Source organism: Akanthomyces muscarius, chromosome 4 (genome assembly GCF_028009165.1).
Source record: "Akanthomyces muscarius strain Ve6 chromosome 4, whole genome shotgun sequence".
NCBI lineage: Eukaryota > Fungi > Ascomycota > Sordariomycetes > Hypocreales > Cordycipitaceae > Akanthomyces > Akanthomyces muscarius.
This window is the reverse complement of record NC_079244.1, coordinates 738031-751540: the sequence shown is the minus strand read 5'-3', so window position 1 is coordinate 751540 and position 13510 is coordinate 738031. Positions and strand designations below refer to the sequence as shown.

Genomic DNA, 13510 nt, shown 5'->3' with positions numbered 1-13510 from the left:
TGGGTCCGGCGTGAATGACGTGGGATCCGTCACCACTAACAGAGACCGCGCGACCCAGAACAACGGACAAAGGACAAAAAGGCCGAGTATGCCATCGGCTTTAAGAGTCGCAACGTCTCAACCCCTCCCATGCACCCTCACGACGCTTGAATCTACGCAATGCATGCGCATGTCTTGCCTGTAACCCCGACATCGAAGCGTTGAAAGTCGACAAAGACAAGCTGGTCCCGTTTGCAGAGATCGGCCGCTGGACCCCCTCTTACCCCGGCCTGTGCCAACGTCAAACAAACAGACAACGCCCTTTAGTACATCCATTCTTCATCTTTAGACTCTGCATACGGCGCCAACAGAAAATGGGCGGCGTCCCTTCGGTCCCCCGGGACAAGTCTCGCCGTCTGCAGGTCATTGCCGCCGGCTACTCCCGCACCGGCACGACGTCCATCTCCATTGCCCTCGCGCACCTCCTGCACGGACCCGTCTTCCACGGCGGCAGCCAGATATTCCAGCGCGAAGACGGTACGTATCCATGGCCATGTGCCGGCGCCCCCAAGCCCTTCATCATCAGAAGAAATAAACGCGCTGCCGAGAATGCTGACTCCCGAGCCCAGCATGGATGCGAGAATGGTGCCGCATGGTCGATGCCGACGGCAACAGCCCGGAGCTGCTCGCCCGGCTGCGCCGCATCACCGCCGGCTACGTGGCCATCGCCGACGCCCCCGCCTACATGCTCATGCCGGAGCTGCTCGCGCTGTACCCCGACGCCAAGGTGGTGCTCGTGACGCGCGACCCGGCGCGCTGGTACAGGAGCATGGCGCCCATCATGAAGAGCGTCTCTATCCCCATGCGCTTTCTGGATCTTCTCCTCTGGCCGTGCCCGACGTGGCGCTGGCTGCCGCACTATCTGCGCTGGGCAGGCACAAGGTGAGTTTTGCCGCGTTTGTGTAGACGGACCCGAGGCAGCGCTGACGGCAAGGTGAATGTAGAGAGGAGAAGAGAATAGGCACGGAATTTACACCAGGTATGTGTGCTGTCTTGTCGTCTGGTCCTGGATGGTGTGGCTGATACGGCGGTAGATATGCTGGACAAGCACAATGACTGGGTGCGCAGGAACGTACCCAAGGATCGTTTTCTCGAAATGGACCTCGGAGAGGGCTGGAGGCCGCTCGCCGATTTCCTGGACGTGCCGGTGCCGGAAATCCCGTTTCCGCAGGCCAACGACGCCGCCGAGGCGGACGCGGTGACGAGGAGGATACTCGTCACTGCTGGGCTGTCGTGGGTCGCCATTCTGGTGACGGCGGGGACGCTGGCATGGCAGGCGTACCGTTACTGGGGCGTTCGTTAGCTGCGCCCTGGGCTTCAATATAATATACATGTTATAGCTGCCATCTTCTTGGTCATCATTGGGCGGTTTGATACAAGTCGGCCGCTTGTACAAGAGCGGGGCTTACACCGGCATTGGACGTTGTAAATCACACGATTCAATCAATTTAGTCACGGAAATCTCCACCAGATGGATTTCCTCTTCCCCGACAGTCCACCGTACAATTGACCCCCAGAAAAACGTCCCCATGCGGCTGTACTGAGTACATGAATTAAAGAGGATCGCAGAAGATGCTCGCCTGCAACCAAAACCCGCCTTTACAAACGTGAGAGCGCAGAGTCATCGGCGAATGTAAACCTCTAGTTTGACACCACAAAAAAATACGTCACGCGCTCATCCCCGCCACCAGATCCCACGTCCCGGTAAGAAACACACCAACCCAAAAAAAAAAACAAGGACCAAATCTCCGAGGACGGAGTCGAACCGCCGACATTCCGATGACAATTTCTACGCAATTACAGTCGGACGCCATGAACCAACTAGACCACTCAGAGTATCCTGGTCGACACCCCTCGGTTCTACAGAACATTATAACCTTGCCGTCCCTTTTTCCAAAGCTGCTCAACACCCTGTTCCCTCTTCAGATGCGCAAAACAGTTTCCGAATTCTTGTCTTTCATGCTCTATTGCCTTTTACAATCTATACTGTATAAACTTTGTAATTATATCCCCCGCGTTGTCGTCGTCGCTCCTTGAAATCTCCACTCCCCATCAATCATCACGACAGCACCCTCCTCACGCCCTGCACCCCGTCTACCACCGCCCACACCCTCTCTGCCACCTCCTCCACGGTTCCCCTCGCATCCACCATCCTCAGATCCCCCTTTTCCTCCTCCAGCCACCCCTCCTCGCCCGTGACACCCTCCACCAGCCCTCCATCCTCATCCCTGCCTCCCCTCCCCAGCGCGCCAAACAGCCGCCTCACCTGCCGCTGCATCTCGGCCTTTTCGTACACCTCGTCGCCCCAGCCGCCGCGCGCCCGCGCCGTCTCCTCGTCGAGGTCCAGGAACACGACGCGGTCCGGCCGCGGGAGGCCGACGTCGGGCGCGCGCGCCCACGGCAGACGCAGCGCGGGGCTACCCTTGGCGGCCGAGTAGACCATGCCCGAATGCGCGTAGCGGTCGCAGACAATGGTGGTGCCGGATTCGAGGACGGCGTTGATTCCCTCGCTGTTTGTGCAAGAAAAGGCATGTTAGTATGTAGATTTAGAACGCAGGGCAAAGGGAAAGATGAGGGAAAGCGTACGCGGCCTCCCAGCGGTTGGCGCTAAAGAGCAGATGGATGGCATGGTCGTCCATGCGCACGGCGCTCTTGAGGTACGAGTCAATCATTTTTCCAATCTGCGTTGTGCGATCTGTGCATCTCGGCATCAGCAAAAAGACCGCGCAGTTCATGGGAGCAGACGGCGCCGTCAAGACTGAGTCGCTCATTGCGCGAGTACCATCCACCAAATAAAGAACCAAAACTCACCCGGAAAACGCATCAGCTTGACCGGCCGCCCCTGTTCTGCAAACTTTTGCTCGAGCAGCTTCACCTGCGTCGTCTTGCCGCTGCGGTCCAGGCCCTCGAGGACAATGAACGCGCCGCGCTGCGGCTTCGCGGCCGTCCCGTCACCGGCTGCCGACATGTCCTCCTTCCTTGTTCGTGGTTTTGTGGCTCAGAAGATCGGCACCAAGTTCACCTGCATGTGCTTTTGTTAATCGCAAGACGTTTGAGTCTGGAGACGAAATGTTGGTTGCTTTGGTCAAGTATACGCTGCACAGGACACGAACGGGAGACGTGTAAAGTGGAGCGGGGTCGCAACGCGTAAATGGTCCGCTTCAACGGCACCACGATCCTCGTCAGTTGTCTCATCAGAGCGCAGTATTTACATGCCACGTTCAAGATCAGCCATCTCGTAAAGACTACGACTATTTAAAGAAAAAATGCCATGTTACCGGTTACATTATCATACAATTGGAAAAGTCACAGAGGGGTCAAGTTGATTTGGGTAGCAAAAACACACAATGAATTCGTGGCCAGAAGGGCCAGAAACTACCAAAACAGTAAACCCCGCGCCAGACAACGCTTCCAAAATGTCAAATTGCCAGTCCCAAGAAACATCCCAATCAGAACATGCTAATCCTTGCAACAAATTTGCGGCGCCATCAGTTTATGACAGGTCGTCATCGCAGCCCGAGACGGGTCAATTTATGACCAACGTCTTTCACATCCTGCAAATGCCGTCAATGCATGACAATGGCCCATCGCACAGTTCTCGTCAGGTTCTTTCCAGGACCCCTGTCCCGTCTGAATGTCCCGGGACCGCCGCCAGCGCATGGACGTCGTCACATGCACTGTCTGTCCCCGGTCCTAATCAGGTCCTTGAAAACCCCGTAAGCCCAAATTCCCCGAGACTGCCGCCAACGCATCGACGTCGTCACTTGCACGTTGTTGCTTCTCCGGTTCCAATCAGGTCCCTTCTTGGACCCCGTAAGCCCATGCACACTTGCGTGCGTTTCCATCAAGCTGTATTGTTTGTTAGCTTTACGCACCTGGAGTGTCTGAGTCTCTGGGGCTCGCAGGGACCTGCAGTTGTTCGTCTCCTGCGCGGCGGCGCTGCTTTTTTTGTGCTTGTCGCCTTGTGCTTTTTGTGCCAGCAAGAAACAGCATCGGTAAAATGCTATAGCTTTTGACGGACTGCCATTCTGCCGGCTGCACCGCTCGGCCTCTCACACTGGCTGCGCCCAAGACTTCAAGGCTTGGGGAGCCATGTGCTTTCGAGGCCGTACAAGCAAGCAGGGGAGCGAGGGGTGGGGGGGCTCGGCGTCGGCAACCGTTTCATGTGTATTGTTCAGTGGTGTGCAGGCAAGCTCGCGTCTTCAAGACACGAGGCAGGCGAGCACTCACAGTAACAACTTCCACATTCAAGCAGTGGCCTTGGCCTCGCCCTCATCCTCGTCCTTTGCGCTGCCGCTCTCCCAGAGCTCGAAGCTCTCTTCGGTGCCCTCGATGGGCTCCAGGACAGCGGCTTTGCCTGAGCCCTCGGTGGGCTTCTCCACCAGCTCGTCGAGCTTCTTGGGCTCGACATCCAGGGCAGCAGCCGGCTTCAGCTTCGGCGCAAACACGAAGCCGGCAAAGGCCGAGTTGTCCTCGACCTCGGTCTCCTCGTCCTCGTCGACGAGGAACACGGAATTCTCATCACAGCCCTCGGCGTAAAAGTCGCGGGTGTTCAGGGCGCCCAGCGGGTCTCGATCCGAGTCCATGGCTGTGGCGCAGGGGGGCGCAGCGCGGGAAGGCCTCGGCTTGGGGCCGACATGACCAGGAGGGGGGATGTTCTCCTTGTTGCAGCCGTCTGCAGACTCGCGCTCCTTCTTGGCCGACGTCTCCTCGTCCGAGGAGATGTCGAGCACACAGGTGCTATGCTGGAGCAGGTTCGTCATCTCCTGCTCCGGGGTGTCCTCGTGGATGTCAAAGTGCCACGCTGCCTTTGAGCCGATCACGTCCAAGCCGCGGCTCGGACGGCTCTTGCTCTTGCCGTGCCGGGTGGCGGGCTTGATGGTGCTCTTCAGAGCACCGTCGACGGACCATGGCTTCGACTTGGCGGAGCCGGCCACGGAGAAGGAAGGGGGGTCCATGCGGGACAGAGGGCCGGCGGGGCGACGACGGGTGGAAAGCAGGCCGCTGCGCTTTCCGGAGGGAGGAGGGGATCTACCCGCGGGGGTAGCGACGGGGGATGACTTGGGAGCCACCGGACCCAGCTTTGCGAGCTGCGACTTGGGTTGCAACGTGCGGCGGTTGGCCGAGCCCTTGGTCAGGCTCGACAGAGAGAGTATGTCGGGGAGGGCGGGTGAGGAGGCGGCGGGTGAAAAGGCCGTCTTCAGAGCAAAGCTCGAAGGCTTCGCGATGCTCTCGCAGGGGGCGCCCTTGGCGCGCTTGATGAAGACGACTGGGTCGACGTTTTCCCAGTCGCTGGTGTTGAGCAAGTCGGCCTTGCGCTTGCCGACAGAGGTAGGAGCCGCTGCAGGTGTGTTAGCTTTGTTCGGTGCAGCAAGCTCTTTGTATCGCAAGTTGGTGGCTGTGGGGGTTCTTACCATTCTGGCGGTTCTTGGTGCTGGACAGGCCCTGTAGGCGGGCACCGTCGAGGGGAGCAAAAGGCTGTCTGGCGATGGCGGCCATTTTGCAAGATGTGTGGAAAGTTTTATTTTTTTAAAAAGAAAAAGGAAAAGGAAAAGTCGTTCAAGGTTCGAAATCTCCAATGTTTCCCTAGGGCGAATCAAGCAGCTACAGTCGTTGGAAGCGTTGAGACTTTTTCTTGTAGGGAATTGCTTGTTCGAGTGAGTTGTGGGTGAGTGAAGAATAGTTCCTCGACTTGGCGAGGAAGACTGCGATTTAAATATCGAAATGACGTTGCACGATTTTCCTGCCTCTCGTCGCCAGACCAAGTGTGAGGCGTAACAGTAAAGAGTAGGAAGAGAGAAGCGAGAGATCGAGACACAGGATGGGGGGGGGGGCGATACGGGGGATTAAGTGTAGCGTGGGACGAGCGTGGTAGGACGACGCGGGCGCGCCGGTGGGACCCTCTAGCTCTTGGTGCGCGGCACAGAGGAGGGCGCCGCTGCGGTGACCGAAACGCTAAAGCGTAGCAGGACGCTGCTGCTGGCTGTGCCTTGTAACTACCACCTGCAGTATTACAGTTGGGTGGGCCGCCTACCAAGGTCGCAGGATAGGCCAGCAAGCCAGCAAGGAGCTCAGCCAGCGTGCGGCCGAGAGATGGGAAGGCTCAGCAGCTCCTTTCTATCTAGTTTCTAGCAAGGTGACCGAGAAGCGAATAGAAGTTGTCGAAAAAGTGGGATGAACTGGAAGGGAGGCAAGGAGGAAAGGCTTCTCTTGGTGTGAGACAGACGGCGAGACACGCAACGAGATTACATTGCATAGCTGCAAAGCTGAAAGCTGGCGATTTGCAGTGGGCTCATCGCTGGGCGGCCGTCCGTTTAGTGGCAAGTGGCCTGTGGGCTTTCGGCTGTGGTGTGTGTGGGGGCAGGCTCCAAGTGCAACGCCTCAGCTGTTACCTACCTACTCAGCAACATTAGGTGGTCCTTAAAGTACCTAGTCAAGTTAACCGTCGCGCGTTGCATTTGCCAGGGTTAGCCAGGCGCGTCTTTAGTGCAGACCTCATTATCGGTATTATTATTGTGCAGTCCCCTTTTCCAATACAATGGAAAGGCGGTTAAATTACCAGCCCTTGCCCGCATCGAAAAGATTGAAAAAAATTCCTAAAGACATGTATCGTTACTGTCCTACCATCGCACAGGACTGGCCTGCAATTCACCTACCGTTTTTGTGCTGCTCTCTCTGTGTTGCATGGCCGCCTCACTTTTTGTATTGTGTGCACCTCTTACTGGTATTTCCACCCTCTTCCCAGCCAGCCCAACGGCTCCAACGGTACTACATCTCTGTACAACTGTTGCAACGGTTTTTCCTTTTTTTTTTTTTCTTTTTTTCTTTTATCCCAACAATTTTTACCATCATCATCACGACCGCTCGTTATCATTCTTTCGTGTCCGCTGCAATACTGGACTCGTCTACAGTTGTGCAAAACTAGCCCCTGCATAACCTTTTTTTCGCACAAGAAGCAAAAAAACGCGAATCCGACACGAACATGCAGGCCCAAATTTTCCTTTTCCGCCTTGGCCTCTTTTTCTTGCCGCAGCCATAGGCCCTGCGGCGGCCATCATGCTACTACTGCAGCTTATTGCACTCTTCGTGGCCAATTGCATCGCCCACACGCATGATTGTCCTCCTGCAAGGCGACGATGGCCTCCGACCTGGAACCACCACCCCCTTGCTCCCTCCCACTCGCTTCCTCTCCATCTCCTCTTGATTGATTACACAAAATCGACAGCAAGCAAAGTAGAGCCACGGCGGTTACTCGAAACTGCGCAGCCTCTCGCGTCTGCATCTCGGCCCTTCTACACTCAATCGCAAATCATTCGCTCATGATGCTCGCCCGCCGGAAACGAACAAGCTTGAGTCTCATCCATTCGCTTGTCTCAACCCTTGAACAAATGTCTCTCCTTTCCCCCTCATCATGCCCTCCAATCAACACCCGATCCTCCATCCATCTTGCACAGGCGGGATCCACCCACACTCTTGCCCATCGTCTTGCCGCATATCAGACTGTGGCACACCATCATCCAACGCCAGACAGGTCCGTCGCTTTGGCCTCTCCACCACCAGTCGCAACGTAGAAACCTGTCGTGTTACCAGAGCCATGTGTATGTTTGCTTCCATTGTCGCACAAGCGCTTCTGCTCTTCTTTTCAACTCGCCACTATTTCTATTCATGCACACAATACTGTCTGGCCACTAGACGCTTGTAGTTTTCCGCCCTAGTCTCGCCACTAACGAGCCATGGACTCGAACTCTTTTTTCGTCCCTATCCCTACCAACCAATTTTGTTTTCCCTCACATCGACTATTTGCAAAGATGGATTTATCACCTTTACTACGCCGTAGCCCAACAGAATCAGCCCCTCGAACGTCATAGTGCAGCTGGGTCGCTGGGCCTGCGCCCCTTTGTGCCAGCCCAGCACCGACTTACACACGGCCTCCAGGAGGCGAACCAGCATACCATGACAGAACACCTGACACACCTGACCATCAAGGAAGCAAACCCGGCCTCGTCCAGAGAAACCTGTACCGTTTGCCTCCTCCACCGCGAGCCATGCGGCAGCGTGTCATTGGACCGGCAAGGCCTCGCCCTCGTCGGGGTGCCATTCACCACCGCTTCCCCACCTGGCCAGATATCGCGACCTGCCTCGACCTCCAGCGCACACAAGTTTCAAGGACATGGCTACATATGTCGTAACCCAATATAAAACCCCCTCTCTCTCGTATTCAATCTATTAAAATACCGCGTCGCGTCCTCTGCTCGCACAAAAAGAACGCGTACAAAGAGAGGTGACCTCTCACGACTGTGGTACGTTGCGAGTGAAGCACTCTCGTCCAATCAGCCCTCATAAGCTCTCATATAGGAAACCTCAACTCCTTGCTGTGGCCGCTCCGTCGCTCTCTCTCGCTCATCCTGTTGCCCGCGTACTGCCTTGAATTAGGAACTGGTCTTCGTCCTCCACCAGCCACCGTCACGGCCGGCTACGACCTCTCCCATACCGTCCGCACACGCAGTAGACCCCAAACCCACGACATGAACTAGAGCAAATTCCACTGTTCCCCCTTTGTTTCTGTAACAGCCACTTGTCATAACCTTCAGCGACTAAGAAGGGTTTCGTTTCATCCCAACTCCAACTCCCTTGGGCCGGTCAAAATCCTGTTTTGCTTGTTGTCGATCTGACTGCATTCCAGTCGCTGTCTTACAGACGGGTCGCCTGCGCCGGCCACCTCGCCACCCAACCTTGGCCGGGGCGTCGGGGCCTTGATTTGTCCAGTTCTAGCAGAAAAACCTAGCTCTAGCCTACATCCAGTTCATTTACCGCAGAAAAGTGACTGGTCTAGTTTTTCCTGGTACTGGCAGCGGCTCGTAGCTCACTGCCCTACCCTACACCTTCATGTGAAGCCAATCAGGAGGCTGCCATTTTTGATAAATCATTTCCTTAGATCATAAAGAATATGTTGTCTGGGGTATTGTAGTAGCTTTGATGACTTTGAGCTCCGAATGGCAGAGGAATGTCCCCAGTTCTCAATGGAAGCAGTGTTGCTACTCGGTTCTCATCTACCTGGGGTTCGTTTTTTTCGGGGTGTAATATGATGTGTATTCTCTAAGCTATAATCCTATTACGACAGGTCTGGCCTCTCCTTTGCCCTAATTTGTTCCATACTACTATACGCTGGGCTTTTTTAGCCTTCACCACAAAAGGTTACCTTTGCCTCGACAGAACTGGGAGGCGGCGAAGTAGTTCCATCGGTACAGTCAATAATGGCATGTTCGGGTTTCGGGGTTGGCTGTTCTTGTCTAGAATGATGCTCAAGACGGTGCGCTATGATCTCTTCAACAGAGGGCAAGGTTGCTTGAGTCTGAGTGGAACCGGCAGGTGGCGAGGTAGTTCCATCAGTGCACTCAACAATGGCATGCTCGGGTCTCGGGCTTGGCTGCTTCAAGCCGGCATGATCCTCAAGGCGGTGCTCTGATGCTTTATGCAACGAGCTTGTTTCCGATTTAGAGTCCCGATCGATTAGATGCTCCTTGATCCTCTCCCGCGTAACCACAGTGACAGTCGGGTCGTTCTGAAGGCTGTGCTCTGGCTGGATGATGAGCCCCGATGCAACTGACGGGTCGGCTACACAAGCAACAGACTGTGATGGGCTTGTAGTTTCAATTACAACAGAAGGGGATGTGATGCTGATCAATGGAATGCTTCCGTGTGCCGGTTGTCTATTGGAGGATTAGCCAATTCCACAACAGTAGAGAGATGACATACCGCAAAACAGAGTCTCCAGCCGTGTCAACATGTAGAGAAGTTGGGTATGCAGAGCCTGCAGTTCTTTGCGGCTGGTGGTTGCTCGTTGGCTTGATGACCGCGCTTGATGGAGCATACACCATGGAGCTCTGGCTTGTATAGGACGGAGTGTCGACACGTCGCTGACGTTCCTTTTCTCGGATCAAGATCTCATACTCGCTCCGCTGGAGGCTTGTGCATGGGCAGCACCATCCGTCTCGCTAGTCGTTGGTGGTGTTGCCTTTGATACCGTAAAATGAACGAACAGTCGCTTGCAAACGGGCAATGGAAAAGCCCCAGACTTGGTATGTTAGCGAGGAAGTTATCACCAACGGATACAAGACCAACATGGAAGACAGAGCACAAAATTGCAGCTGTTAAGGTCGATGCAGTTCGCGTTTGGGATTCGCTGAGGGTTCTGGCCAGCAAATGCGGCGTTCAAGCGTGCCAATGTGCGACTGTACACGAGGCAGGGACAGAAGCAAGTCTCGGCAAAATCTGGGGGAGCTGGGTCATCATGTTCGCCAGATGGGGGCCAATGCCAGCTGACTTGCTGCTCCATCGTCCTTGATATATATCGGACGAAATCGCAACAGCTCCACAGGGTTTGATGCTGCCAGGCGGGAAGTTGGCGGAGGTGACTATATCGCGCAGGATCTGGTGGTTGTGCCGAAATAGACGAATCCGATGAACAAGAGGAGGTATGTAAACAAGTGACCCTAAGTGAACTAGAGCACTTTGATGAACAAGAGCAATTCGACGAACAAGAGCGACTCGATGAATCGGGGCAACTCGAACAAGAGCAGTTCGATGAACAAGAGCAATTCGATGAACAAGAGCAATTCGATGAACAAGAGCAATTCGATGAACAAGGGCAACTCGAACAAGAGCAACTCGATGATCTATTGCAACTGCATGGACCTGTGCTCATACATCAGGAGCAAGGGCCTGGAGAGGGTAGAGCACGACGAGGATCTCAAAGTGATGTTGATGCCATCGATCGTATGAGTGAATGGTCAAAAAGAATGTAGTGGTGAGATGACGACCAAAGAATGGATAAAGGATACCTGTGATGATGGCTGATTTGAGTATGAAGGAGTTGGAAATGATGGCTGGACGCAAGAAATGGCCGAGTGCGTTTGCAGTGGCAGTGGCAGGTGCAGGCCAACGCATGCTCATGTTGCCGGCTGCCAAACATCTACAGACCATACATGGCAGCCTTGAGAGCGACTGGCACGCGGAGAAGTAGATACAGGGACAAAATCACGGCCAGGTTGACTATGCACTTTGTAAAACCATTTTTCTTTCATACTCAAATGCTACAGCTCGTCAATAAGCTGTACTGGCCGTCGAGACTGCCATGCACGAAGCAACCTCAACGGTGGCCAGCACAATTACGGTGTGCACTCTACAATGTCTATCTTTTTGAAAGAGAAAAATAAATGTAGAGCAGTTTCGCAGAAGTACTTCCAGTATTCACCTCATTGCGCCCAGCTCGCTTTACAAATAGCTCACACTTTGCTCAGCATGAGGCCAGCTAGCGCTTGACGTGGCTGTCTGTTCCTATGTGTGTTGGCATCGTCAAACGGTCAGAGTGCAAGTGCTCCAAGATTCGATAGCGCTCAAAAGTGCCGACTAGCAGCATGTGGCGTCCATTGAGCATTGGCCATATCCTACTGCCAATGAGCTCCAGGCCGTCGACGGTGAAGTGCGATACAACGTCGGGCGGAGGCGGCTCAGCGCAGCGTGCAGTAGCTTGCAGGACGTTTGCCTAGCTTGAAAATTGGGCGCCTCCTAACCGACCCTCGCAGCTTGACGAGTTGAAAAACGGGACGCTACAGACATTACCTCACGTAGGCCGGCAGCAGCATATTATATTGCAAGGAACTGCTAATTTTCCCTAGAAACCTTGGGCGTCGGAACCAAATTATCAATGCCGTTGAGGGTGGATCTCGCATCCTCCCTTTGCTGGGTGCGCATCGAGTCTTGGAGCGGGTAATCATGGCCCTTGTGGGCGTGGCAATTTTAAAAGTGCTCTGATTGTGCCGATCGACCAAGGCAGAGTGGTTTGCCTGTCTCTCGGCTTCGAGCACCCGTTGAGCAATGACACCTCGTTTTCGGATTGCTGGGCTTTGAATGGTTAAGTCATTTATTATTAGCGGATGGTCAAAGCCCCGAAAAGAGCTGGTGCTTTGGCTGAGCGTCGACGAGGTAGGTGCAAGCTGCCGCGATTCAGCGAGGCACACGCTGCGGTGGGAGAGCGGTGGACGAGCGGTAGCCTCGTGGATCGCTTGGCCTGGCTGGCTGGCCCTACGGTCCTCGAAGTGAGGAGCAAAAAAGGCTGTCCATGACGAACGGCGCCCGGGCTTGGCGATGCGTGCTGTCTCGGAAAGGAAGCGGTGGCTCGATTAGAGGAGTTTGTACGTAAGTGGTGGGCGATGCGCGTGGTGGTTGTAACGGCGAGGGGAATTAATTCTCGCATTGGGCTCTGCAGCCTCATCATCAAACACTGGCCATGTTTGCCTACCTTGGGCTTGACAGGAACAAGCCAGACACTGTCAGTAGACGCCTGCGGAACGGAGGAAGACCGGCGACTGACATTTCCCCCGCAGTCAAGACAGTGGTTTCTTGGTGTTCAAAGTTAGCGCGCCGGGCAGAGTGGGCAGAGTGGGCAGAGTGGTGCCGAAACTTTTGCATCTCCCAACAAGTAGTTCGCTGCCCGCGAGGCTAGGCCAGCAATAGCCAGCTGGTGGCTGCTAATCAGCTAGTCTCGTTGTCGGTGTCGCATCCAGATGATCCAGTGCAGTCTGGGTGGATGCGGCGCTGGGCAGGATGCGGCGCTGGGCAGGATGCAGATGCACTGGGTCGACTTGTGCGAGCCTCGAGAAGCCCCTAGTCGGAGGAGAGGTCATGAGGGGTTAGATTCGGGGCTAGTACGGAGGAGTGGATGCAAGATATGGACAAGCCACGAGATGAAGGATGGACGAGAACATGGGCTGGGCTGTTTGGTGCGGGAGATAGAGAGGCGGATTGCAGACGGCGCCAAAAATCCAATACTTTTTACGTGCAGCCAGTCCTGGGCCCGCCCAAAACTTTAGACTCCCCAGCGCCCCCACTGCTGCCGCCACTAGAGCGCGCAAAGGACCTGCGAGAGGCCACTAGAGATGGCTCCCGAGTGGCGCTGGTTGCCTCTCTAGGTATTCCCTACAGCACTAGGTTGTTAGCTGCAGCGGGTGGCTCCAGCGCTCCTGGTGCCTGGCAGCTTGCACCCACACTCACTGTAAGTTTATTTTTCTTGTTGCTTCAGCTAGCGCAATGCCTCAGCGCAGCAGGGCTTGCGACGACGCGATGTGGCGAGGCCTCGATGTGTTGTTCTGGAACTTCTGGCATTTATTCTCGTCCGCTGCCTCTTTTTTTTCCTTCTGCATTCAAGGTGGCAAGTGAAGATGCAGGATGAAACATCTGCTTGCAATATCGCCCATCTTGCCTGTCAGCATCACCCTGCGCCTGCTCAGGGCTCCGCAGCAATGCGTCGAGCTTCATAGCCGTTTCTGTAGCCCCCAAACGAGTGTCTTTGCCACGCCGTGCCTTGAATTTCCCGCGATTTCTGAGTTTGCAGCCAGTGCAGTGTCTGCTGCTTTCGCTGTCTGACCATCGCTGCGCCCGCCCGCTTGTCGCTCATTACTCGTAGAGACAA

The 13510-nt window shown here is 55.1% G+C and overlaps 4 protein-coding genes across 4 annotated transcripts; 1 reads left to right on the top strand and 3 right to left on the bottom strand.

The window, feature by feature from the left end:
• Positions 1-353: 353 nt before the first annotated feature.
• Positions 354-1342, top strand: LMH87_010883 (uncharacterized protein; the record flags this gene model as incomplete). The annotated part of the gene is made up of 4 exons (XM_056199932.1): positions 354-516; positions 609-921; positions 984-1018; positions 1074-1342. 4 exons carry the CDS (start codon positions 354-356, stop codon positions 1340-1342), a joined length of 780 nt encoding a protein of 259 aa, XP_056051832.1.
• A 756-nt stretch (positions 1343-2098) lies between these two features.
• On the bottom strand, positions 2099-3007 carry LMH87_010882 (uncharacterized protein; the record flags this gene model as incomplete). The annotated part of the gene is made up of 3 exons (XM_056199931.1): positions 2099-2549; positions 2626-2734; positions 2851-3007. The coding sequence occupies 3 exons, from the start codon at positions 3005-3007 to the stop codon at positions 2099-2101; spliced, it is 717 nt and encodes a 238-aa protein (XP_056051831.1).
• Positions 3008-4286: 1279 nt separating this feature from the next.
• Positions 4287-5538, bottom strand: LMH87_010881 (uncharacterized protein; the record flags this gene model as incomplete). Its single annotated transcript, XM_056199930.1, has 2 exons — positions 4287-5380; positions 5454-5538. The coding sequence occupies 2 exons, from the start codon at positions 5536-5538 to the stop codon at positions 4287-4289; spliced, it is 1179 nt and encodes a 392-aa protein (XP_056051830.1).
• Positions 5539-10034: 4496 nt separating this feature from the next.
• LMH87_010880 (uncharacterized protein) lies at positions 10035-10375 on the bottom strand (the record flags this gene model as incomplete). Its single annotated transcript, XM_056199929.1, has 2 exons — positions 10035-10114; positions 10162-10375. 2 exons carry the CDS (start codon positions 10373-10375, stop codon positions 10035-10037), a joined length of 294 nt encoding a protein of 97 aa, XP_056051829.1.
• Positions 10376-13510: the final 3135 nt, after the last annotated feature.